This window comes from Sphaerodactylus townsendi, linkage group LG04 (assembly GCF_021028975.2).
Source record: "Sphaerodactylus townsendi isolate TG3544 linkage group LG04, MPM_Stown_v2.3, whole genome shotgun sequence".
NCBI classification, from domain to species: domain Eukaryota; kingdom Metazoa; phylum Chordata; class Lepidosauria; order Squamata; family Sphaerodactylidae; genus Sphaerodactylus; species Sphaerodactylus townsendi.
The window spans coordinates 70,851,680-70,879,120 of record NC_059428.1 but is presented as its reverse complement, the minus strand read 5'-3'; the positions used below and the strand labels follow the sequence as shown (position 1 = coordinate 70,879,120).

At 40.4% G+C, this 27,441-nt stretch overlaps 1 protein-coding gene across 4 annotated transcripts; it reads right to left on the bottom strand.

The window, feature by feature from the left end:
* Positions 1 to 1,157: 1,157 nt before the first annotated feature.
* Positions 1,158 to 27,334, bottom strand: PKNOX1 (PBX/knotted 1 homeobox 1). 4 transcript variants are annotated; one of them, XM_048493313.1, is made up of 12 exons: positions 27,193 to 27,334; positions 16,986 to 17,087; positions 14,106 to 14,236; positions 12,620 to 12,791; positions 11,182 to 11,352; positions 10,790 to 10,867; positions 9,083 to 9,182; positions 7,027 to 7,124; positions 5,822 to 5,950; positions 5,170 to 5,246; positions 3,284 to 3,456; positions 1,158 to 2,665 (listed from the first exon to the last, which is right to left on the bottom strand). In XM_048493313.1, the coding sequence occupies exons 2-12, from the start codon at positions 17,034 to 17,036 to the stop codon at positions 2,454 to 2,456; spliced, it is 1,392 nt and encodes a 463-aa protein (XP_048349270.1). In that variant the 5' UTR covers positions 17,037 to 17,087; positions 27,193 to 27,334; the 3' UTR covers positions 1,158 to 2,453. The 4 variants fall into 4 exon arrangements, with proteins under 4 accessions (XP_048349270.1, XP_048349271.1, XP_048349272.1 ...); XM_048493314.1 differs by having other exon boundaries at positions 14,106 to 14,233; XM_048493315.1 differs by lacking the exon at positions 10,790 to 10,867.
* Between the last annotated feature and the right edge of the window lie 107 nt (positions 27,335 to 27,441).

Genomic DNA, 27,441 nt, shown 5'->3' with positions numbered 1-27,441 from the left:
GGCAGGATATTTATATTACTGCTAAAGCATTTTACCCCTTTTGATCTTGCACCACCCTAGGGACATTAGTGTTAGTGTGGAGAATTCCTGCTTCTTCAGCCAGTCCACATGGCAAGGTGGATATTATGGAAGCTATAGGGAGCTCTTAGCAGATAGAAGATTTTGGTAGATAAACAACGCTTTCAAAGTAAGATTTGGTTTCAGTCTGATGGGGCAAGAAGAACAATCTGATTGGTTCCTTCCAAATTCTACGGGATGATGGGGCAGACTTTAGAGGTAGCACCCTTCATTAAATCCTTCTGAAAAGAAATCAGGGTGAACAAAAGAGATCCTTGAATGCTTTGTGGAATCAGGACTGATATCAAAGCTAATCTACCACATCCTGCTGGAGATAGTTCTGTTAACTAAACAACTTCTTTCTAGCTTTCCTACCACAGCTAGTTGATATACCTTCAAGCTATTTTATTTTTTGAGAAAAAACATGTTAGCAGGGGCAGCATCATTACCCAAAGAACCCTTTCAGCAAACTCAGAAGGTAAAGAGAACAAAGAAAGATGCCTAGGGCTAGCTTATCCTCACCATTTTTGAGTGAACTGTGCTGCATCAGGAGGATCCTAGTACTGTTGTGTTGCAGAACTCTGTTTTATATCATCCTACAAACTATTTCATAATATAGATATTAAAATCATTTGAGAAAGAATTCTCATTAATATGAGGAAAATCCATCCCAGCTAAGATACTAGTGCAGGGGTAGGGAACCTGCGGCTCTCCAGATGTTCAGGAACTACAATTCCCATCAGCCTCTGTCAGCATGACCAATTGGCCATGCTAGTAGGGGCTGATGGGAATTGTAGTTCCTGAACATCTGGAGAGCCGCAGGTTCCCTACCCCTGCACTAGTGTGTCCAAATGGCTGACAGACAAGAAGTGTGTACTGCTGAGAATTTTCTCAAGTCCAGAGAAAATTACATGTTTTGACTCATCATACTACATGTTCTTCAAATATCTTGATACAAGTTCCAAATTAGACTAAAATGTTACTAAAATTAGCTTACAAAGCAATGTCTAACAGTATCCAACAACCCATTAAGGAGCAGGACCTTCTAATGCCTCTAGCAAATAGGATGTATTATTATGGGATAGCAGAGATCCACGAGATATAGCACAGGCATGTTTATTTGATCCAGACAGTTGTCATAACCTTCCAAACAGGAGTACTAAACAATTTTTCTCATGCGCAATACAGTCATCATCCCAATTCTTAGAGAATTTATAAAAATATTTTTAATCCAATAATCCTGATAAGGTAAAAATAAGTGTTTTATAGCAAATGATGGACAGAGTCACTGTCTATGAGTAGGACTATTGAGGTTACAACCTAGAGATTCTCCCTGTACCCTTAAATTCACCACTCGGTTGGTATGAGACAGCAGCAGCAGCACATCTTGTCCTGCTTTACCCCAATCCTTTGGTCTGACCCCTTTCCCCGCAAGTGCAGCTAGCAGGGTTCCGGGTTATGTCACAGGTCAGGCTGCAGGGGGCAAGCAAAAGGACCTGAGGTGGAAAACATGTAGAAGAAGCTGTGCTTGCTGCATCCTGCAATTCAGCAGCAGCTTTACAAGGGAGCAGGAACCTTAAGGATTCCACCTAAGAACTCTATGAGAGAACTTAAATTTATTTTAAATGCCTAACATTCATGAATGGAATCACACATCTCTCGACTTTCTTTTGCATGTTCGGATGCCCTCTTCCAACTGGCAGTTTTGCTTTGTTTGTTTTTAAGGTGCAGAAGCATCTTTCAAATCTACATGGCTAACTTCATAAACAAAGCCCATACACTAGTTTGACATGCTTTACATTTACATTGTTAAACCACCAAAAGTTGTCTCTAAATGACAGCACTAACTGAAACTGCATAGTTAATGCAGGAGATTGGAAGTACTTTCATTTCTCCTATGAAGGCAATTTCACATGTCACAAAACTGCAGCAGACTTCTAGGTGTCAGCAAACAACAAACCTTGGGTCAGATTGTGACTGTGGGTGGTATGTTCATGATGATTTAAACATTTTTTTTAGCTCAGCCATCAAAACAATTTTCAGCTTGCCATATGACTGCTGCACCCTCCTCAGTTGAATTGATTTGGGATCAATTTTGTGACTGAGAAAGTTACCCTAAGAAAAGAATGGGGTGATATTGTGGTCTTTTTTTTTAAATTACTAAATTTACATTTTCAAAATTAAAACCAAAAGAACAACACGTTTGAAAGAAGTTGCTGCACCTGCAAAGACACTCTTTAAGCTTACTATATGAAATACAAAAAAAGTGCACTCTTCTATATCTACATATAAAACATATTAGAAATAAAACTTGTGTAAAATGTTTGCTGTGCAAACCATAAAAAGTCAGTGAGTCCATTGCTTTTCTAAGCATTTAAGCCAACTTTTCCTGCTTCCTACTGCAGAGAATCACTGTTGTCCAAGACAAGACCGCTGATGTTTGTGCTTGAGAGGTCTGCACCATCATCTTCAGTGCTGTCCACAGATTCGTCCTCGCTCTGCCCTGCCATCATGACTTGCTGAACAGCCAAAGTAGTACCATCTGATGAAAGAGACTGGAGACTGTCTACATTCATGTTGACTGGAGATGTAATTGTTACAACAGCTCCTAAAAAAGCAATACAAATAAAAAACTGGTCTGACTGATTATAGAAGATTCCTGAATCACAGATACACATATATAAATAAATTACAATAACATAAAACAATAGCAAAGCCACCTGGAGGCTCCTCCATGATTACCATCCTTCTGGAAACTGTCCACCATGTAAATTCAGGTACCAGCCAAAAGCAGCCTCAAGTTGTTATCTTTAAAGTTACAATCCTATTCACCTTATCTGAGAGAAAATTCTATCCAACTAGTAGGTTTTACTTGCAAGAAAATATGCATAAGTTTGGGTTGCATGTGTGTATCAGACCTAGGCACGTTTAACTGAACCACTGCATATGTATACGTGTAAATATGATCGATACCGCAGCAGTAAAACACCCTCCCAGCCGCCGCATGCGCACCTTTATTTTTGGATTAAACGCGGAAAAGTGTTTATAAAATGAAACATGCTATGTTATGTCACTTGTTTTAAGGCAGTTTGTACCAAGACAAGGCATTCCATATATCCATTCAAGCTACCTGCAAAATAATGTAACAGGTACAAAGTTATCTCAATCAGCAAAAACTAAATAAAAATCTCTGTCAGTTCAAAATATGTGTTTAAAATTTGCTCACCATCCGACATTGTAAGTTCATTTGATTGATGCTGAGCTATTCCTGATGCAATAGAGTCTGGCCAGAACCTTTGAACTGGTCGGTTTTGAGCTGTTTTCTTCTTTGTTTTTGGAGTTTCAGAACAACTGGAATCCAACATAGGCTGGAGAATTCGTCTTCTAGCATTGATAAACCTAAATAAGGTCAACATGAATACACCAGACAAAATTAGACCATCACAGCAGTAACCAAATTAAAAAAAAATTCACCTCACCTTAGTATTTTTTGTTAACATTTTTAATTATGGGAAGGGACTAGAATAATTTGATTTTAGAAAAGGCTCAGGGTATAGTGAAAGTCACTTCTTAAAATCTGCAACTGATTTTCTGTTGCTTCTTTATTGGTTTTCTTATCCGGGTCCTTTTTCCTACTTCTGTGGTCACACAGGTATACATATATGCAATGCAGCAACCCCCACCCCCACTCCACATGCCAAAGGAAGCTACATATCAGTACTTTATGCATTTAGGTAATTTCCTGTGGCCCCAACTATTTCAATCATTCAATTTTTTTCATAAATAGTAGTTCTGTGGCTCCTGAAAGACTTAACAAGTTTTAATTCTGGCTACAATTGACTGTGTCAATATGCACACAAACACAAAGTCATAAAAGAAAAAAATTGTACACAGCAGGGTGAAAGGAACATGATATCAAGAAGTACAGGGGGAGACATAATTATTCAAAATTAACATATAATCAAGAAAAGCACAGACCATTCACAATATCGATAATTGGTGATAATACAATTACAGCCCAATCCAGAAGGGAGGGTCAGGCCCACCTCTGGAGTTGGCTCAGCTCTGTGCTGGCGGGTGTGCCCACCCTGCCAGTGCAAGGGGCAAATGAGCTGGCGCGAGGGTGAGTTACTCATGGCTCTGCGGTGCCAGCCCAGAAGCTACTGTCTGTGTTTAGGCCTGCTGGTGCAGAAAGTAAAGCTGTTGTGGCTGGGGGCATCCGGCGGGTGGGCCAGCCTTAGTCAGATTCTATTGACCCTATGTACCATCAGAGCCAGCCTTGGAGTGGTGTATCTCCATTATCCCCTATAGGGGATTCTCAGAGATATGTTTTTGGAGGTTTTTTTGAGCTTCCCATGCCTCAGGGAAGCACATTGGACAGGGTGGGGTGGCGCCAGAGCAGCACTGTTCCCACCTACTTGATCTGAACTGGGCTGTTAGTTTTGCTAAGTTGCTTAAACTTGTAGTGAAGTTGAAAAATACCACCAGTATGTCAACACAATTCTATTCACTGAGAGCCAAAGCAATGTAGTGGTTGGCATGTCAGACTATGATTGAGGAGCCCGGTTCATATCCCTTTTGTGACTTGAAGTCCATTGCCAAGGGTAAGTCACTATCTTTTAACTCAGCCTACCTCACAGAGTTGCTCTGAAGATAAAATGAGAGGGATGTTTTTAATGGAGATAAGTTACCTGGGCTTTACTGTGTTTTGCACACTTTAAATTCTAAGTTGCCTTGTAATATCTTATTGTTTCGGAAAGTTATGGAATAAACATGTCAATAAATTAATAAATAAAATGGAGAATAAGTGGGATAAAAATCTAAGAAAACCAGCAAACAAAAACATTAACAAAATTACACTTAGTATTACCCAATTTGATCTGACATGTCCATGGTCTGTCTATACTTAACTCATATAAGACCAAATACACTACAGCAGCAAGACTGGCAATGGCAAATGAATGCAATTGACACAATTGCAATCATACCCACATTTTCACTTGCACAAAAGTCCATAGCAGAAGTCAGTAAACTAGTTTCCTGACCTTATTTCTATAAGTCCTTTATATAGGTGAAATACTGCATCATGTCCAAACATGCATTTTATCTTACCAGTTGTTAACCTGGAGTAATGTCAGATTGGTTTGTGCTGCTATCTGCTTTTTCTCATCTTCTGTTGGATATGGATGCTATGAACAAAGAAGAAAGGATTTTTTTTTTGGAGTGCGGGAAACTCTTATGGCTTTCATGTTTATTATATATATAAACATATATTTTAAAAGCAACAATTTAGCATAAGTGCTGAAGAATGCCCTCTTGAAAGCTTACATTTTTCTTTAAACTAAGAAGAGCAAACATCTAAAAACCAGCTGACCCATAACGAAGTCATAAATTTCATAATGAAGCTGATGGCTAAACAATATCTTTCATTCCCCTATGAAATAGACTGATGGTAATTTAAATATAGCCTTCAAAAGGCTACTGATTAAGAGAGCACATGATAAATAACTCTAGGCATAATGAAATAAAACAAAAATAGTTCTAGCTTTTAAGGTCACAAGATGATAACATTTACAAAATGTGGGCCTCATTCAATTTTGATAGACTGATTAATTCTGAGTATGTCTGTAAAAGCTACCATAACATTTTAAAAGCTGCATAAATGGCTCAAGACTTTTCCTTCCTGATGTGCCAATAAATAATATATTAGCAGAAACGCTCAGAATAGTGAGTGTGATCGCCAGTCACAGCAACCGAGCCTTACCCCTATGTGCTGAAAAAGCCATGACCTCATCACATTTGTAGCATGCTTTGGAAGAACTCCTCTTTTATTTTTTGATGACCCATCATCTTGATGCAAGATGCTTAAATCCTGGTTTAACTGTAACTGGAGCTGCACAGAATTGACAAATAGTACAAAACCATCAACACAGTAACATTAGGCAAGTGTAAAGTTCTAGAGTTCACAAAAAGTCTAAACAGTTACAAGAGTAAGCACAAGCTTGGAAGTGGTAATGCCATTAAAAGGAGAAGAAAATAAATATTTGACCCAAATATGAAGATAATCACATGGCACAGAATTCCCAGAATTGCACCATTTTAGATTGCTGGTAGGGAACTATATGTTTGAATGTCCACCCATGTCAAACATTTCTTTTCATGGGAAACTATAATGATTTCTATCTTTGTTTCTTCTTGATGTGCTAATTTTTTATATACAGGGAATATTTTCTACAGGGAAGAATCTAAACTTCCAAACCCACAGAACATATGACATCTGAATGTATATATTAACAGAGGATATTATTCCCTCCTCGGCTACACTGGAGCAGCCTTCAGGATGGCATCCCACATTGGTGAAGTATCATGATTTTTTCTGTGCCACCCTCACAGCAACATTGCTGATATATGATATTTTTCCCCACAGGAAGGGCTGGAAGTCCTTTACCTATGTGTAAGAAATATGCATTCATTTGGGGACATAATTGGTGTTCAAGCAAGGATTGAGTCTTCACTCTGTGGTTCAAGAGTTTGTTAGTAGAAGCAGATTTTGGCCTTTCTCAGCTGTGCCCTGAATTGTAGCTCGTTTACTTTGATCCACAGAGAACCACACAAATCCATTCATTTAGGCTTGCCTTGGGTTCTGTTTCTTGGTACATTAGCATGCCAGGATGCACACACCAAAATGGCCAACATTATAATTATTATTATAATGGGTAGGGACATACTATGGAGCCTAGAGAACGACTCTACTTGCAGTTGTTCCAGAGACTAAAATAGCCTAGGGACTTCGGTTTGACACCCACAGCATGGCCAATTGGCCATGCTGGTAGGGGCTGATGGGAATTGTAGTTCCTGAACATCTGGAGAGCCGCAGGTTCCCTACCCCTGAGGCAGAGCCAGAAAGTCACAGAGGTATAGTCCCCTGAGGGGTATGGAGCATTGTGATGCACTCTGTGTAGAACAGACCTGTGAATTCTGGATCCGGATGGTTCCTGGTGACAAGGCTTGCGTCACTACTTGACCTTGAGGTGTGACCACAGTCACTGGCTGATACACTGTACCACCTTCAAAACACATTGAAGCAATTATATTACTGCAGACAAATCAAGTGAGAATCTGGTAAAAGGCACATTTGTGCATTAAACAGATCTGACAGTGATAAGCTAATTCAACTTTTCAAGTAAAATGTGCTATACCAGTGGTGGCGAACCTATGGCACGGGTGCCGGAGGTGGCACTCAGAGCCCTCTCTGTGGGCACACACAAACACAGTCGCCCCCTGCCCCCTCATATAGGCTGGCCTGGGCCGCTGGGCTCGATTATTAGCATTAAATCTAAGACCTAGTTTTGGGGAACCAGTGTAGGTAACTCCACTGATTTTCATGCGAAGAACTAAAACGCGATCCTTCACCTGGGAGTAAGCTCGGTTGCTGGCAGTGGGACTTGCTTCTGAGTAAACCCTCCTAGGGTCACGATTCACCCGTTGGAAGAGTTGCACGGTTGCTTCAAAGCAAAGCCGCTGACTACCACCAAGCTTATTCCCGAGTAACGCACATCTCGGGAGCCAACCGTTTTTTCTAAACTAAAATCTCAGTATTCAGGTTAAATTACTGTGTGGCACTTTGCAATCAATAAGTGGGTTTTGGGTTGCAATTTGGGCACTCGGTCTCGAAAAGGTTAGCCATCACTGTGCTATACAATGAACCAAAAATTTACCAAAAATGAAGGGCTAGCCTAAATATGACTACTTCTTCAAACAAACAGATAAATGTATAGCCTTGTTAACGCTTCTGAGAATTTTCTGCAAACTGGTTTTTAATTTTTCATTTTATTTACATTGCTTCATATCAGACTAAATGTAAAGGCAGAAACTTGTGCGAGCACTGAGGCATTACTGACCCATGGGGTGACGTATCATTATGTTTACTAGGCAGACCATGTTTATGGTTTGGTTTGCCATTGACTTCCCCAGTTGTCTACACTTTTACCCCCAGAAAGCTGGGTACACATTTTACCAACCTCAGAAGGATGGAAGGCTGAGTCAGTCTTGAGCTGTCTACCTGAAACTGACTTCTATCGGGACCAAACTCAGATTGTCAGCAGAACTTTGACTGCAGTACTAAAGTTTACCACTCTGCACCACAGGGCTCCTTACATCAAACTACATGGTATAAAAAAGGCTTTGAAAGACAATATTATTTTAAGATGGCTACCTTTGCTTTTTGAAAAAGCCAAGCAGACCATATCAGTGAATACAAATGTAAATAGGTTTCCATTAAAGGCTCATCTCTCTCCTCTTAGTATCCCTGCTCCATAGATCAAATCCATTATAGTTAGTTTTCAGGAAGAGATAGAATATTTTATTTTTCCAAAGTAATACCGGCAGCCCAATCCAGAGCCCCCGAAGAGTTGTTTGGCTCTGCTCCGCATCCTCCAAGAGGGCTTCTTAGCAACACAGGGAGGCAGAATACAAAAAAGAAAAAGCGCTTCCCCCCTGCAGAAAAGGCCTCCATTGGGTTCTATGGGCTTACACCACCCTTTTGGGTGACATTATCCCGAATTCCCTGCACCAGTGTTCTGGCAGGCAAAGGCCGGAAGCTAATATCGGCTCCACCCCTCATCCGCATTCTCTGGATGCCCCAGAACACCCGTGGAGGCAGCCAGGGCACAGGAGCACCTATGGTGCACTTGGCATTGTGTCTGCCCGCTGTGGAGAGCCACAGCTGCTGCCCTTGGGTAGGTTTGCCCCTCCACTGAGGTAAGTTCCCTGGGGAGGGCAATCCACTGGCACAACCCTGTGCTGCCTCCATAGGTGGATTCAACACCCCCATTCCCGGATTGGGCTGTAAATACTCGGCAACAACTGACATGCACAGCTATTACCATAAACATTCCATGACGATTACTCAGCAATTCAAATCTAAAAGTATCTCCACAATACCAATCTTGGGTCATTTCGTAACAGTCTTGAAAACTATCTGTGATGAAGTTCAGCATTTGAGTTTCTGTCTAGCGCATCCTACCTGCAACAGTTGCCATAGTTACGTTTCCCTGCTGCAATGCTGATGCAGGCACCATAATCCCTTGTGGACTGAGCGTACCTGTGATGGCACTTTGAAGTGGCTAGAAACAACAACAAAAATTATATGGCCTTGTAGTCGCAACAATTCTGAATAAGAAACATGAAAGAAAGTAAGCCCCATGACAAAGATGATGATGATGATGATGTTTAATAACCAATGTGATTGAAAAGCCATGAAACTCACATAAGAGAGAAGGGCCATGAGAGGAACAGTTTATTGAATAATGAAAAGCCCTAAGCAGCAGGACATGGCACCAAAATTGAACCATTCTATGACAATGAACAGACATGGGAATTGTGGTTCATAATTATTAATTATCATAATTATTAAAAGCAACAGAGCTTGTGACACTTAATACTGAACTTCGTCTTGTTATAATTTGTTTGTAATTGCAGATTGACTTGAGTCAATGGGACAACAGAATTAGACACTATTATTCTGAGTAATTTATTTGTGCCTTCAATTTTCTTTAAAAAATACTGGATACATCAAAAAATCACAAGGAAACTACAAACATCTTTAGAAAACCCATAGAATTGTAGTATTCTGGGTGAAATCCTAGCCTTTTTAACTTTGACCATAAATCTTCATGACTTTAAATACTGTAGAAGATTTCATCTTTTTCAATTGAAAAGGCATACTTTCAAGCAACTAATATTTTTCACCTTTTGAAAATGTTGTATTTAAAATATTTTATTATTGTTTCCCAACAATCAAATATCTTGGTGACGGGACTGCAGTTTTGGATTAGTAAACTGAGAAGGGGGTGGCAACCCAAGAGGAACTTTGAGAAGTAATTATAAAAATATATCAGTTTCCTAACAATCTTTATGGTAATCTTAATTTCCACTACTGAATTAATGAGAATAAATTTCCTCACTTGCTTCTCAGCCAGAAGAAATTATATTAATGTAAGCATATCTGAAAGATTGTGCTATGAAATTAGAGTAATACTAATGGTGTAATCTTTTATGTTCAAGGAGAAAATCAAATTATTTAAAATATATTATTCATGCTTTCAGCCAACCCCAACCCCCCCTCCAACTTTTAAAACTTTCTATTACAGTTATTTAACAGCATGTTTCTTAAATAGAGTACACATATACAGAACTTTTTTACATTCTACTTCCGGGGTATTAAAATGAAGATAGAATGCCAGTAAGGATGCATTTTTCAAGAATTATAGAGGTGATACATGGAGACATCTGCCATTAAAGGACACCAAATAGTAGGGTCTGAGACCTTGCAGAGCTATTTTCAACAGGAATGGACAACACTGGGATATTCTGTCAAGTGGGTCTAACACAGTATAAGGCAGCTTATATTGCTGTGTGTTCCTACATTCCCTGCCTCCAACAAGGTAACTGGCTCCCGAAGTGCATGGCTTACAGCAGTCCATGTGGCTCTTTGAACAGGGGCACCTTTGTACATCTCTCTAGGCTACTGAAAGTATGGAATTTTATTTATAGAAAAGCCTTTTGGGCATGTGGCAGAGGGCAATCGTAGTGCTGTTTCTGTACAGATCACCCCTCACTTGGATGGGGCCATTATCTACAATGAGATGAACAAAACCAACCCCCAAATTAGGCTAAGGATAACCTGCCAAAGAGGTGTAATGATAACTGTCAATTTTGCTCTACTGCTCACATTTTCTGGTGACTCTTTCCATGAAGACAGCTGCTCCAGCAAATCCAAGCTATCTTTATCATGTTTAAAGTTGCTGGACTGCAGACAAAGAGTTGACAGATTATAGTCATTCTTTCAATATTACATTGCCATGTACTCGCCCATGAAGAAACCGCACAAGGAAGACCCAGCAATCTTAACGAAACCACAAAACCTTAACATCTCTCTGCTAGATTGCCAGTCACAGAAAATCTATTTGTAAATCATACTGTGTACAAGCAAATTAAACTGATTAATTAATAAAGCATTTCACATGTGGTTTACTATTTTAAAATCTACTGTAACCCATTCTTTGAAATAAGGCAAGTTATATATATATAAAAGAAGATATACTTCAGTTAGTTGAAAGGTACCTGGGGCTGTACAGGTGAATAAGGGCTCCCAGATTCTCCACTTAGAAGAGTCTCACTGTTCATTTTAGTTTTCAAACAGGCAATGTAGCGACTACAGAAATCCTTACAGAGCTCATTAACCTTTTCTAATTCAAGTAGATGAATTCGGAGAACCTGAATTGCCTTTACCATCTAGAAAAGTGAAACAGAAGAACTCTGAAACAAACATATACACATGGAATTTATAATACTGTAATTACTATATATTATAATAAATGGTTGAGCTATTATTACTAATATTTTCAACAAGGATGTATATATACATTTTTATTTTCTACCCAGATTTGGGACAGTGGGTTTACTGGATGTGTCAGCGTGTGATGCACGAAGTTGTTTACTTCCTGTACAAAACTGGGAATCATATCCCCAAAATACTTTCAATTGATACAGATGGCTACATCTGATATTTTGCAGAATTCTGTTTGCAGTGCTGCCACTAACGAGAATAATCAGACTCTCTCATTCATTTTAAAGGGGTCTGAACAGATTCTACCATAATAAAGCAATCTGTAGGGGGTGCAGTTCTGTGGCGACCTGGGACTGTGCCACCTCCAAAGGGGTTCCAAAGGTGGCATGGGAAGTAAGACAAATGACAGAAATCCATGGCCGCCCTTCAAACCCTCTACAGTCCACAGAGCTGTGCCACACTTATAGCTGGCATAGGTCTATGCCAACCACAGGGGGTGTTATTGGGCTAAAAGGTCACAGGAAACCGAATAAAGTTGGTTCTGTCCCCAGGAATGTCTTTGGAATGCCCCCACTGTTGCCAGTGTGGGCTCCTGTGCTGGAATAGTTCTGGCACAGTGGCAGCTTCTGTATTCAGGTGATGTAGAGTTGCACAGTGCCCCATCACCAGCATTAATGTATCTCCCATTGGTGTGCTCACCCCTTGAACCAGCAGATGGGGCATCAGTGTGATTCTCTACCCACCACGAGGACAGCATTCTAAGCCTCAATGGAAGGAAAGACATCTGCACTGGAGAATTCTGCCAGAAGCGCCTGCAACATCCTGTCAACTCTTGGAAACCTACAAGAGCCTCTTAGACATTTTAAAATAAAAAGTTGGAAGGTATTAAGGTAGTACACCTATGATCTAAAAGATTTTATTTTGTTTTGATCAGACTACCCTACCTGGGAGAAGATTCTTATTTCATGCCTAGATCAACCGAAGAAAAAGCTAGAAATGGTGTCTTTTGCACTAGGATCAATATAAGCAGCTAGAAAATAAGTTAAATCTCATAACTTTTTCTATTTAAAAATTCACAATTGACCTTATTGAGTTTTCCAATTTCAACTGCACCTTTCCCTCAGGCAGAGTAGAAATATCTATGAAAAAATAACTCCTAAACAAGCAGAAAGATTTGCATCACTTGCTTCTCTAAAACATTCTTTGACTTACTAAATTATCTGTTTCAGTATCTTCACAAAAAAAAGGTTTTCCTTCCTTCTCCTGCTTCCTGACAAAGTTTTCAATATCTACATCAAAACTGGCAGAGGTTGTGCCTTCCGATCCCTGTGTAGATTGTTCACATTTTTCAAATAACAGTGCTAATAAAGGAAAGAGTGGATGCCTAAGAAGAAAAACAGAAAACATGAACAAACTGTAAGTCTGTGAGCAACTCAGGAAGCTGAAAAATACAGAACATTTGAAAAAACACAGATACAGTACATTATATTTGCATGAATACAGTAGGGATTTGGACTGAATATAGTGGCTTTCTCCTTACTGTAGGTCAAATTCTACTAAGGTAAACCTAGAATTATTTTTACAGGTCTAGTCTGGCAATATTTATTATTCTTTGTTCAATGACTAAAATAGGTTATAGATGGTAATTATTTTGTCACTGAACAAAGTCCTAAAAGTTCTATAGTATAAGCAGGCTAATTTCTTTCAAACAGAATAGTATAAACCAAAGCTAAACCAATTTTTAAAAACCATCTTTGATATCAAGCATGTGTCCAATCCATTTTTAATACAAACAGTAACATAAGCATATTAGAGATTTAGCATGAATTATAGATCCTTAACCAGAGACATAAGTCTCAGTACAAAGCAATTAAATGTGCTCATGCCCTTTTGAAGTGAATGTGACTGAAAATGCAATCCTATGCAGAGTTTTTCGAGTTTAATCCCATTGAAATCAAGGTTTAGACTGGAGCACCTCTACATTTTGTCTGCACTGTTAATTGTACACTGAAGCGGAGTAAACAGAGCAAGAGAACAAAAAATAAAATGCTGTTTAATAACTAGTTGTTGGTTGCAGACTTGGTCTGACACTAGTTCAGTGTTTAACCAAATCTTTGAGCCTGGACCCTAACTTTTAAACTTACTCTACTTCCTGGTGCCTCCAACTCAGCCCTTGCTATCTGTTCCATAGCAGAATACACAAATATTATTCAACATATTCTGGAATGCATACAGCCTGCCACGGTATGTAAAGACCTGGGGACTGGGACACTAATTGGCATTATAAATGGTTAACTGAACAAAGCCTCTCTGGCCATTCCTACAACCATGAACAGGGAAATACCATCGGAAGCTCTTCTCAGATCAGTTCAGGGTGATCTGTCAAGGCAGCAGAGGGCAAGCAGTCAACCCTGCAAATCCAATATGAATCTGTAAAGATCTTCTACACTTTTGTCTGTTAACAGTGCAATCTTAAGAACACTTTCCCTGGGAACAAACCCCAACGAATAGACTTGTATACGATTCTGTGTAGAAATGCATAGAATTACTTCTTAAAGGAGAACAGTTTCATAGTCTCAAAATCCTATCCTGCCCTGGACTTTTGCATGCAGACCAATTCAGAGTTTGAGAACTACAACATGCCTACTAAACTGAAAGTTTTTACTCTTTGAATAGTTAATCTTATCAGCACTTCTACCTGTAAATGGCCTGCTTGTCTGCATCCATCGGCGTCTGGGACTCTACTGGAGAAGGACTTAATCCCCCTTCATCTGCTTCTAGGCAGTTTGGATCTTGCTCAGTTTTTAACTCAGTTACTACTTGCATCTGCTGGAAGAGAAGGTTGCTTTATATTACTAACTGCACAGAATCACTACTAAATGATCTGTTTTCTAAGAACTGAGAAATGCAGAAGTCTAGTTACGTTGCCAGAAGGTTGGTATGACTTGGCAATTATTCAAAAAGAACAAGCAGTTAACAAAACACTCTTTTATCTTTGTGATATGGGGTGTGGGGATAGTGGAAAGGTCAGTATAAATTTGATTTCCATTTTTAAGAATAATATATTGGGAAATACCAAGTTAAAAATTACATTACTAATAAGGTCCCAAATCTCAAGATATGCATTAAAAAAACCATGATCAATTAGATCAATCATGATATCCATCTATTTACATTTGTAAATATAACATTCTCTATAATCAGATATCTAAACATCTACGGCTGCTTTCAGATTTGCAATAAACTGAGGTTTGTTTAAACTACAATTTGTTGCACAAACCCTGGTTAAAATAACAATCTCATGGCACCTTAAAGACAAACAATTTTATTATGGGACAGCTTTTAAGAGTCAATTTGGCCTAAAACATGAAGGCCTGCATTCACTTAACAGGCAGATTTATAACCAGAACTACAAACCATTGAAGTGGAGTAGAGATCTGAAGGCTGCCATCAGTTGGCCGCTATAAGTGGAAGGGCAAACCAAGATTGTTCCCTCAAACTCTTAACTAAAGAGTGTCCGTCTAAACTAATGAATTCTGGAACTTTTAATCTCTGAGACAAAATAATTCTTTTATAGCTCTCCCCCATCACTTGAAAAACATTAACTACACCTTTGCAACTACTACATTTCCCCAATTTTGTGTTGGCAATGTCATCCAATCATCACTGTTAATTTTACGAAACAATAGGTTGGATCAAGCACAATGTTTTCACAGGCACAAAGCTTCTTCCCTCAGAAAATACTCCCCCCCCCCTTCCCTGCAGTAGCCCAGAATGCTTCTCAAAATCTTGTTCCTGAGGGACCTCTCTTCTCCAGATGCAGGACTTTGCGATAGCCATTTCTGGCTGCCATAGGAGACAGCCAAGAAAGTCACACTGGAAGTCCTTACATCATGAAAATACTGTGCTGGATCCAACCCAATGACTCTTTAGAAACAGAAACATTTCATTCACATCAAATTGTGACATCTTATATCAGCAATATTTATCGTGAAGAAAGCAATTTAATTTAAGCTCTCCTTTTGGTAGTTTCTGCTTGGAAAAGAAGCGGTGTCTTCTAAGCTTAAAAATTTTTCATGAACATTTCTCATTATCATTTTCTCATTGGCTGGTCTTATTCCATAAGGCCATCTCTTGTTACGATACCACATACACATACCCAAAATACAAATTCCAGGATTTATCATCTAGATCATTGGGGGGGAGGGGGGGAGTTTAATTAATCTAAATTTAAGCTGCAAATCTAAGATTGCTTGCTGCTTCAAAGCAAGTTTCCTTAAAATCAACAGGATTTGTTACCAAAGAAATACATATTAAATCAGGGTGCCTAGTTCTCATTCAGGGATTAGGAACATATTTAGGGGGAAAAACACAACCATTTTATTCTGCCTCAGAAAGTATTTTTTTAAAGCATTAGGAAATAACTTCAATTTTATTATGCAATATGTATTGTAAAAGAAATGCCCCCCCCAACCATATTCAAGCCAAATATAACTTCAAATAATCAAATGCTGTAGGTCTATTACACCATAACACTTTCATGTTGAAAACATTAAACTTGATTTCTAAGTAGTTAAGCAATGAAGATGACCTAAGGACCTGTGCATTATTCAAGAAGTATCAGAGCAGCAAGTGACCTTGAAACACAAAATTCACCTGGTCACAGTGAACTCTTCAGATTTATAGCAATGGAAAGTGGGGACCATCCGCGGGAAAAAAGGATCATTAATATAACTGAAACTAATTGTAATTGTGGGAAAAAGGAATCTTTGGGGAGGGGGACAGACTGAAGTCAGAAAAAAACTTGGGCTAGATCAGGGGTAGGGAACCTGCGGCTCGAGAGCTGCATGCGGCTCTTCTGCCCTTGCACTGTGGCTCCACGAGCCGAGCCGCTGGCCCCATCCTTGCCTGCCCTGCAGGCAGCAGGGCGGGCGCACCAACTGCCTGCGGTCGGCTGGGCCACACTGCAGGCTTCCCCTCTCGCCCACCCCGTTGGAGCGGGGCAGGCGCTTTTCCAGCGGCCGGCAAGGCCGAGCCGCTGGCTTCATCCTTGCCCGCCCTGCAGGTAGCAGGGCGGGTGCATCCATGCGCTTCTCAGAATGAGCAGAGTAAAAGGTAAAAAAACCCCATAATATATAGTGTTATCTTTATTTTAAATATCAAAAATTATTTGCGGCTCCAAGTGTTTTCTTTTGCCGTGGAAAACGGGTCCAAATGGCTCTTTGAGTGCTAAAGGTTCCCTACCCCTGGGCTAGATTCTTCAGCAGAGTTCTGCTAACAATGCCACTTTCCTCCCACACTTTCCCCTGACCCCAAGAGGCACTTCTACTGGCAAAAGGTCCTTCACTGGAGGAAAGTGCCCCATTAGATTAACAGATCTTTGAGATTCAACCACTTATCCGAAGGCAAAATGATAAACTCTGTTTAGCACGTCAGTCCACTCCAAAGGGAATGTTTCTCACAACTTAACTGCCTACAAGTCAATGGTACAACCTGGAATCAGTTTCAAATGTAGGGTGTTATTATCAACAGTCAAAACATTTTAACCTGCTACTATGCAGTGTACAGAAGTCCTTACCTGTTGTCCATCTTGATAGTTGTCTATACTTAAAGTCTGTGTTGCCATCATGGTTACCAAGGGCCCTCATAAGTCAAATCATCATATCTGACTTAAATTTTTCTGAGGGGGAAAAACCCATAAAAACGTTAGAACTTTTTAGTTCTATACTGCAAAATAAATTATTGAACTAGCATAGCATAATGTAGGCAAAAATTTGTTGGTGATACAATTACAGTTATAAGTGTTTTCCGTGTCCATTCCTAAGATTTCATGAATCTCCTTGACAAAAGTCAACAAGGCAGTAACTTTTTGACTTAATGGTTCTGAAAAAAGTATACAAGATGATAAAATTTTAATGTTACTCACTTGTTCTTATTCTTACAATGAAGTGCAGGAGTGCTCAGACAAATGCACAACTGAATGACATCAGGCAATGCCAGACTATAGACTTAATAATAATTTAGAATATGAGTACTGTATGCTGACTAAAATAAAAAAGCCAAAAGGGATATATCTTATTACTAAACTTTTATCCAGTCCTTCCTCCAAAGAGTTCAGGGTTCTAAACACAGCATCCTGCCTTCCTGTATCCTTAGAACCACCCAGAGAGAAAGAGAAACTTATCTAATTGGCTTTGTGGTTAACTGAGCATTTTAATTTAGGCCTCATGAACTAAAAGGAAATATCCCAGCTACTCTACAGTATACATCAAAAGTATCCAGGGACTAAACAACACACTACAAGCCCTTAAACTGCAACATTATTCTTTTTCAGACTTTACATTCTTGAGGAATATTTGATATTGGTTACACTTGCAAGACTTGCAAGACGAGATAACACTACTGAATATGCTTACAATATCGAAGACATTAATTTATTCTCTAGGTATGGATGCTAAAATGTCAGGTAAAGTTGTCCAGAGGCTGCACGGTAATAAAAAGCTTATTGTGTTTCTCATATAGAACATGCAAGTTTTTTTGCCATCAGATTCTTTGACAGCACCACAGGTTCCCCCCCCCCCATCCTCCTCCTCCACCACACCACCACCGTTCCCTCTCACATCTCTATACTTCTATTCTTTCAAGTCATTCACCAATGTAATTTAGCTGTTTATTTTCTCCATGCAATACTTCCTGGGTATACACAGAACAATAACAGTAGCTTGTGGCATTTGCTTCTGCTATCACGACAGCATTTTTTCCCAGTATCCACAAGCAGTATCCATGAACAGACCAGTTCACATCAAGAGACTGTATAGATGAAATAAGCAACAAGTTTACATGTGTGAACGAGGTGAAGCCATGCACAAAACATGGTATATTTTCTTCTCAAAGATGTATACTCATTATCAAATGTATACTCATTATCAAAAAATCACCAACAGGATGCTTCAGACATTACAAAAAACATAGCACAAGCTACATGGAAATATCAGTGGAGCAATAAATATGACCACTAACTTTTTTCTGTAATGACAAATAGGGCTTTTACTCATTCTCAGTTTCCTCGCATCTAACTGGTTGTTTCTTTGGGGGATGGGGGGTTTAGTTCTGCATGTGTTTTGTTCCCTCTAGTGTTTGATCTGATATAACACCAATATTTATCAAGCACAAAAAGCTGTAGATTTAAATTGCAGGGAGACACTTCATTTAAAGCTGTGTGATGTCAAGTTGACTACCAGAGGGAGCAAAACACATGCAGAACTGGAAAACCTCACTGAAGAAATGAGAAGTTAGATGCAAGGAAACAGAAAGCATAAAAGCCCATGGAAGCTGAAGATTTTCCTAGCTGAATTTTCCATTGTTATTCTTGTTTGTTCACTTTGACATCTGTTTCCAGGCATCTCTATTTTTCTTCTTGGAATAAACAAAATGACAGAACTTAAGCAAGAAGTTGAACACTGAAAACTCCAGCACTTTGAGTTGGATTCACCCAACTTCTTCACTGAATCTCATGTAATTCCTCATCTCACCACAGCCCCCATCTCATACAGTTTTTGACCCTATAGGGCCTATAGGCCCATGATCTGTAGCACAAGCTTTTTGTTATTTTACGCCTGCAGTCTGCTCATAATATTGTTTATATGCCACTGTTTTCCAACTTGCAGAATAGTTCATTGAGCTCTCACCAAAGTGCCTGTTTCACTTCACTCTGCCTCTGTATTCTACAGATTTTGAGGAGTTTTAAATTCTAAATCATTTTTTTGTGGTTAGAATCAAAATATCAAAAGGTAATCTGTCTTCCGATTATATTCCTTTATTTGATTCACTTGGACTCTGTACCTTTAGACTTTTTCCCAGCTTCAGTGGCATGCTATACTACTACAAATGATGAAATATACACATACTAAGACCAAGGGCTTCCTGCCTCCCAATAACAACCCACCAAAAATGTCTGTAAAATGTCACCATCTCACGATTAAGATGGCAGTATAGTGGAGGCATAACAGGCCACAAACTGGGTTACATGAACAAATCACTGGCCAAAAATAAGTTTAATACAACTCATGAATCCATGAACAGCAAGGGTCTACTCAACCACAACTGCCAAAAGGGTACTGCATCTTTTCTCACCCTGCACCCGGGTAACAGACAAATGTTATAAAGATAATGATGGAGAAATTACAGCGCATCCAAACACCTTCCAAATAGCTTTCCTCCATCCTCCAAGTAGCTTTCCTAAGGAGTCTTCATCCAATCTAAGAGGCTCCTCCTCCAATGCAGGAGATACATAAGTTGGATGAAGGCTCCCTAGAATGGAGGCAGCCTTTAAACTTGAACTAAAAGGAAAAGTGGTGTGTGTCAGTAAAGTATCAACAAGTCACTTCTGACTCATAATGATCCTATGAATCAATGTCCTCCAAAGCATTCAGTCATTAACAGCCTTGCTCAGGTCTTGTAAATTGAGGTTCGCTGGGACTTCCTCTTTTCTTGCTGCCTTCAACAGAATTCTATGAGCTGCTCTCCTGCCTCATTTCATGCTCCTCGCCCAAATTTTCCAACAATAAATTTTGTTTCACACTTTTGCATTCCGGTTAGCTATGATTACCAGCACATCTTGTTTAGGTGTGTGACCAATTTCTTCCTGGACACTTGAATAAAGGTTTTCAATTTCTTTCTCTTCAGCATCTGTAGCTGGGGTGTAAACTTGAATAATGGTTATGTTGATAGGCTTTCAATGAAGTCTGACAGATATTTTTCAGTCAGATTTCGCATTTACTTGTACTACATCTTGCCTCACTATTAGAGCCACTCTGTTTCTTCTGTTTTTGCTGTTTTCCGAGTAAAAGACATTGTAATTTTCTACTGCAGTCCACTTTAGCTCACAGGACATAAATGTTTAAATGTTTCATTTCTCATTTTTCCATTTGGAACTTAGCTTGACTCATACCTCAGCTGGACACCTTTGGACTTTCCTTCAGCATCCAATCAGATGAACAACTAAACATCCTTTCAGCGTTAATCATGTTGCATTATTAAGAACAGCACTATCCATACTTGTTCTCTGCTCTTTCTGAGTAGTTTGATTGAGTACTATCTGACCTGGGAAGCCTGTCTTCCAGCATTATATCTTTTCAGTTTGGGATTGTCTAATAATAGGGTTCTCAAGGTATGAGATGATCAGAAGTGGTTTACCACTGCCTTCTTCTGCACAGTACCAACTAGAGCTAGCTGAACTGGTAATGACGTTATCTACAAAAGATCCTCCACCAGTGTCACATTCCACCACTGTTACTGTCCAGTAAATACCTTTCAAGTATTCTTTCACCCACATAGCCACTGGAACGCTAATTCCAATGTTTGGTTCTGTTCTGTTTTGCTGATGTGGATTTGCTCCCAGATAAGCATGCATACAACTACACTTTTAATGAAATTGGAGGCCAAAAATTAGTTGGGCGCGATGGAGCTTCACGGGGCCCACCATCCTGCTTGCCCTTCCAGTTGGCATAAATACTCCTTATGCTGGCCAATAGGAAAACACAGTGGTGCAAGCCCACACCACCTCCTATGGCTGTTCAGCCTCCCCCCTCCACATCTGGACTGGACTGCAAGGATTGTTAAATTAAGATCCAATAGAGATAATGAGACTATTTGTTAATAATGAGCTAAAGATTTAATTTCATGTTGATGCATAATGGACAAGTGCAAAAAATGTAAGGTTCAAGGGTTAATATTCAGTGTAGAAGAAACTGGAAGTCTATATGAAAAAGTACTTTATAATTTGGTGAATTTCTATCTTTGTGTAAGTTTTCAACTTTGATTTTGAAGTACCAATAAATTTTTTGGAAACAGAGTGTTGGCTGGGATCTGAAAGATCCAGGTTCGAATCCCCCTTGTGCCAGGGAAGCTCACTGAGTGACCTTCAGCCATGCAAGTTCTTGAAGTCTAATCTACTTCACATGTTTGTTGTGAGGATAAAACAGAGGAGAGAAGTATGTAATCTGCGTTGGGTTCCCATTAGGGAGAAATCTGGGGTATAAATGAATTAAATAAAATACTGAACTAATATTGTCCAGGATTGGGCCATCCCTGGATTTGCTGTTGCTTGAGATTCAGCAAAGCTGTGACCTTTTGTAACTGAAATAAGGACCAGGTGCTGGACAGAGGCAGTGACTATCTTGACTCCCCTCTAAGGTCTGGAACAGCTGAGCCACATCCCATTTTATTAACAGATGAAATCATTAAACTTATCATTTGTGAGAAATGGGAAGGATTAAAATCCTACATTTTTATCCCACTCTGACCCTTTGGATCATATGGATAGCAACAGGGTTACACGATTTATTGACATCCCCAGCCACAGATCTGATTGGTCGACAGGCCCTGGGCAACTCAGACCCCTGGCCATAAAGTTTAGGATTTTCAGCCTTCCATTGTTCTTGTATTCATGGCTCCTTGATCTACCTTTTGGACACTGTGATTTTGTGCTTGCTTTATGGGCTAGCCCATGCTGACTCTCAGAAAGAATGGGCTTTGATGGCTGAAGGTTTTCTGCTGGAAGGGTAACATCTGGTAATATGAACCAATGCAATTTACCATGTAGTTAGTTCTTTTGATTTAGCTTTTGTTATTTTAATCCTCATGACTGTTCTTCTTTGAAATATTCTTGCACAATTTTAATAAATGATATTTTGTGTTATTTTGTCTTCAGATGGAGTCAATCTAACCCCTGTACCTAGCTATGTTGCTGCACCTATTAGGTTAATTATTCTGGGAATTTCACACTGCAAGTGTTCTACCTTACAGGGGTAACTATCTTACCTTTAAACCCAGGAAAGCTGGAAACTTGCCCATTGGCTTCTGTTTAGGTAGTGAAAAGAGGCAGTGGCAGCTACCAAGACTGAGATGAGAGGGCTCCAGGGTGTTGTAAATTTGGAATTCTGCTGGCCCAACCCAAAATACTTTGGATAAAGGGTTTTGACACTGGTATTCCCTGAAAACAAACACCAATCTAATAATGTTGAATATACCAGCGCAGCAGTACAGTGTTACATCTCAGCTCATCCAGTTTGAAGTAATACGCCAGACATCATTAACAAGAACACTTACAATTCTGTTCTAAGCAGTACTGGTCAAACGATTCCCAAGATCCTAAGGGAAAGTTCTAGTGCAAACACCCCTCTATGTATGGGAACAGCATATGTTTCATTCAATATGGCTCCAGCAGGGACAAAATGGAGTCCAGGCAGAAGACAGCTGGCATCTAATGAAGACTGACTCAAACACTAATCTCATCTTTCTTCTTCATACGCTTAATGGAATGCAAGCTGTAGAACAGGGGTAGGGAACCTGCGGCTCTCCAGATGTTCAGGAACTACAATTCCCATCAGCCTCTGTCAGCATGGCCAATTGGCCATGCTGACAGAGGCTGATGGGAATTGTAGTTCCTGAACATCTGGAGAGCCGCAGGTTCCCTACCCCTGCTGTAGAACAATGTGTCTGCTTCCCGATAATACCTCTTTCTCTCTGAAAATACCCCTTGAATAGAACAGAATTACTAGCATACCTTTGTAACACCCATACCTCAATAGAGAAAGCCATCAATATTTTGTCTCAACTTGAAACCATTTCCTAGGGAACTGGATTCTTAGCTGCTTAAATGTCTGTTAATACTAGAGACTACCAGCCAGTAGTCTCTGGGAACACACATCACACTCCAATAATCTCATCAACAAATGTTTCTCATGAGGCACCCTCATCACCATTGCCTCACACTATAAATTAGGAAGTAAATTGTACCAGCATGTCCATGTACTTGGCATCATCTTTTTCTTGTCATGCTGATCGTGCATTGCTCTCTGCTCCTTGGTCTTCCAGACAGGTAATAAACATATCACCCTGAACTAATTCCCCCACTGCAACTCCCACTCCCCTCTTTATTTTCAATGAAATCCTCTTTCTTTAGTCAGTTGTCATTATTATTTTGGGGTCTATCTCCTAATGAAGGATCCTGGTATAAACTGGTGGAGAATCCTGCTACCTGTCTCTTGCTAAGCTGCCTTCTATCACCAAATTCCCCTAAATTATTTTATTAGAAGGTATTCAGGTAACAGCAGAGAGGTCCAAACTGTACTGTCAGAAAAATAAAATGTTAAAAAATACTGAAACCAAAACAGAAGTTTAGGGGCTAACATCTATTCCAGCACAACATTTGGTGAGTCAAAGTTCACTTTCTTAGATATGACAGAAATAAAATAATTTACCTCATTTTTGAAGCCAGTAAAAAGATCAATTTAGAACAAAAAAATGGAATTGTAGGGGAAGGAAGAACTGATTTTTCTTCTTGCCTCCAAGTCACAGCCGACTTACGGCAACTCTGTAGGGCTTTCAAGCCAATAGGTAGTCAGAAGTGGTTTACCATTGCCTGCCTCTGCATCACAACCTTGATATTCCTTGGAGATCTCCTATCCAGATACTAGCCAGGTCCAGGACTGAGAGTGTTTGACTGGCCCAAGATCACCGAGCAAGCTTTCATGGCAGGAGTAGGAATCTGAACCTGGTTTCCCATGTCCTAGTCCAATACCTTAAGCACTGCAACACACAGGCTAACTTAAATTTGCACAATCCTTACTTCCCTATCAAAGCTAAAGCTGCCTTACTGTTTTAGGAACCGTAACAATTATTAATAAAATAATCATTTTAATATATTAAAATAATAACTGAAATACATCATTTAAAACTTAGAACATAAGATTGTACTACATGGGATGCTTGTGAGATTCCAAAATAGAAATAATTTAGGTTTCAACAAACATTATTATATGTACACCTACAGCTGCAAACTGCTATATTTTATGCTACCTAGATAACAATATTGCATGGAAAGAGGCTGAAACACTCGCCCAAGACTGGAAATGCTGGAGAGCACTTGTGGCCCGATATGCTACTTAGCATGATGGATTTGATGATGATGATGAACAATATTTCATAATAACAAAAGAAACTGATCACTGTCTGTATAGTTAGATATAAAGGAAGACTTTTGAACACTGAAAACATTAAACTTTTTATCAAGCACGTAATTGTTGACAATTACATTAACATTCAAACAAGAAAAATCTCCTGCCGTCATATCAACAGTAAATAAGAATTAAATAATGGTGCAGAGGGTCTTACATAAAGTGTTCCATGCTGTACAGTTTGAATGAATAAAACTGTTATTAAAAACATTTCATTCACTCCAAAAACCAAAAGACTTCATAGGACATTTTCTCCCTCTGCTACACTAAATTTCCCAGTGTTTCAACCAGAAGAATTAAAAAAGGCATTTGGAAAAACATTTTCCAAAAAGAATTGACCAATTTTTCTTGAGCCTCTGCCTCTCTAGACACTCATGCCTCTTATACTAAGACTGATTCACAGAAGACTTACATACCAGTTTTTTGAGATAGCAATGTCCATAAGTATAAGACAGTGGTGGCGAACGTATGGCATGGGTGCCAGAGGTGGCATTCAGAGCCCTCTCTGTGGGCACGTGCGCAGTTTGTCGTGGGGGGGGGGCAGAAAATCCCCCCCACACACATCTAGGCTGGCCTGGGTCGCTGGGCATGACGTGTAGGTAACCCTGTAAATGCTGTTAAACCCCCCTGATTTTCATGGGAAGAACTAAAGCGCAATCCTTTACCTGGGAGTAAGCTCGGCTGCTGGCAATGGGGCTTGCTTCTAAACCCTCCTAGGGTCGTGATTCACCCATTTGAAGCGCTGAATGGTTGCTACAAAGCAAAACCACCAACTACCACCAAGCTTACTCTCAAGTAATGCGTGCCTTGGAGCCAACCGTTTTTCCTAAATTAAAACCTCAGTATTCAGGTTAAATTGCCGTGTTGGCACTTTGCGATAAAAAAGTGGGTTTTGGGTTGCAGTTTGGGCACTCGGCCTTGGAAAGGTTCAGCATCACTGGTATAAGATCTCCGTGCTTTTTATCATTAGTTGCAATGGAATTTCACTACTTAATGCAGCCCTATTTTCCTGAATTGCATCCTGCAAATTCTTATCCTTAACTTTGGACTGTTTCTTTTAAAGACGCAAGGGTACAGATATAGGCCTGAAAACATGTGGCCAATGGGAACTGACAGTTCCAAAATCACAGGGGAACACCTGAGCAACATTTCTAATAAAAAGCTCATGTAGCATTGGTGCCTTGTACAATTTTTCCTCCTTATGCCCAACAAAATGTGCAAATTTTGTGTAATATATACATGTCACTGTTCAGGCATTTTCACACAAAATTAGGATTATTTTGATGCATAATTTGAATTTCTCATTTTAGCACAGAAAGTATATCCCTCCATGTATGTTATAACTACTGCACATAAGTGCAATGGTCCTGCAGAGGTTTTGATTTAAAGGTTTGTTGTCAGCCCAGTGAGGAAAATGGTTGTCTTCCTGACATTTGGATTTCCCAAAACTGATTTGGTGGGAAAGGGTATCTAAATTCTAAAATCTAATTCGGGGGTGAGGCGGCCGATAGTCAAATAATAAATAAATAAATGTGCTTTAAAGTTCAAAATTTACATATACTGTTTAATTGTTTGGTTCTTTGGCCCAGGGAATTTGAACAATAAATTATTATACTTTCAGCATATTCAAGTTTTCAATTATCTATTGAATGATACTGCCACATTACCCAGCAAAATAAACTGGGCGAATTTGCTTCTGCAATATTACACATCCTTATCAATGTCAAGCATATCATTTCCTCCACTTACACATTTGAAAATAAGACTCCTGCAACTAGTAATATAACACTTTCTCAGCATTCAGCTAGAAACATATGATGAGGGGAGGGGGGCAGATAGTTTTACCAGAAAGTTTTAGCGCCTTCTGCCATTTATCGTCCTTTTAGACAGGTGAAACACAAATTCCTGGCTTTCACGCGTTACCACACAAACACCAAGGTATCGACAATGCCCCACATTTTATTGTTAACAACGAAAATTACACAGCGACATAGTTTTAAACTCCCCTCCCCGCTTCACGACGTCGCGTCCCCATATCAAATATGAGAACATCTATATGGAGGGAAACGCAGCTGGAAGCCACTCTGAGGGATGGGGCGGGAGAAGGAAGCCCTTCTGCCTTCACGGCTTTGCTCTGCGCCAGCCACCTCCGTTCCCTGCCAAGCGAAGAAAGCGGCAGACGAGGGACCAGGAGCCCCACTGCGAAAGCGGGCAGAGGGAAAGAGAAAAGCGCAACAGCTGCACTTCCCCTCGCCCTGCTTCGCGTCTATCGGAATGTCCCTCAAGACGGCCCTTTAAATACTGCCCTCTTCGTCTCCCCCCATCCCCCGCTCGTCTCGCGCCACAAACAGCTGTTGCCCTTTCCTTCCTCTCTCCCTCTCCTCGTACTCCACCCCCTGAGGCGCGCGACACCCCGCCGCTCTCCCTCCCTCCCTCCCTTTCCCCTCTTCGCGCACGCTCCCTCCTCCTCCGAAAGCAACGGCCAGTCGGGCGGCTGTTCCAGAAATTTCCTCGCTCCCCCTCCCTTTTCCTTCCTCGCGCCTGCCTGCCTGCCCGCCGACGCCCCTAACCCCCCTGCGGGTATGGTTGCGGTGTGGATGCGCCCGCCCCGCTTTTCAGTGTGGCGGGATCTCTTGTCCCCCCCTCCTCCTGCCCCACAGCCCCGGGTCTGTTTGCGCGCCTGAGCCAAGACGGCCGACAGTGGCGGCGGGCGCGCCGTGATGGATGGCTGGCTGGCTAGGAGCAGGTTTGAGTGACAGCGCTTACCTGGGTGCCAATCTTCGTCACACTGACAAGCGGCTGCAGCAATCGGGACCCGCACCGCCACGACGCGCGTCACCGCGCACACACGGCTGCGTCCAATCGCAGTGCGCGCCTGCCTAGACGACAACACGCTTCCCAACACGTCTCATCAATATTCAGCAGAGGAGCGGGGCACGTCGCTGTTTTAGGTACGCCCACCTCGGCGCACGCCTGGGTGGAGGGGTGGAGCGGTAGCTGTAGTACCGCCCCCAC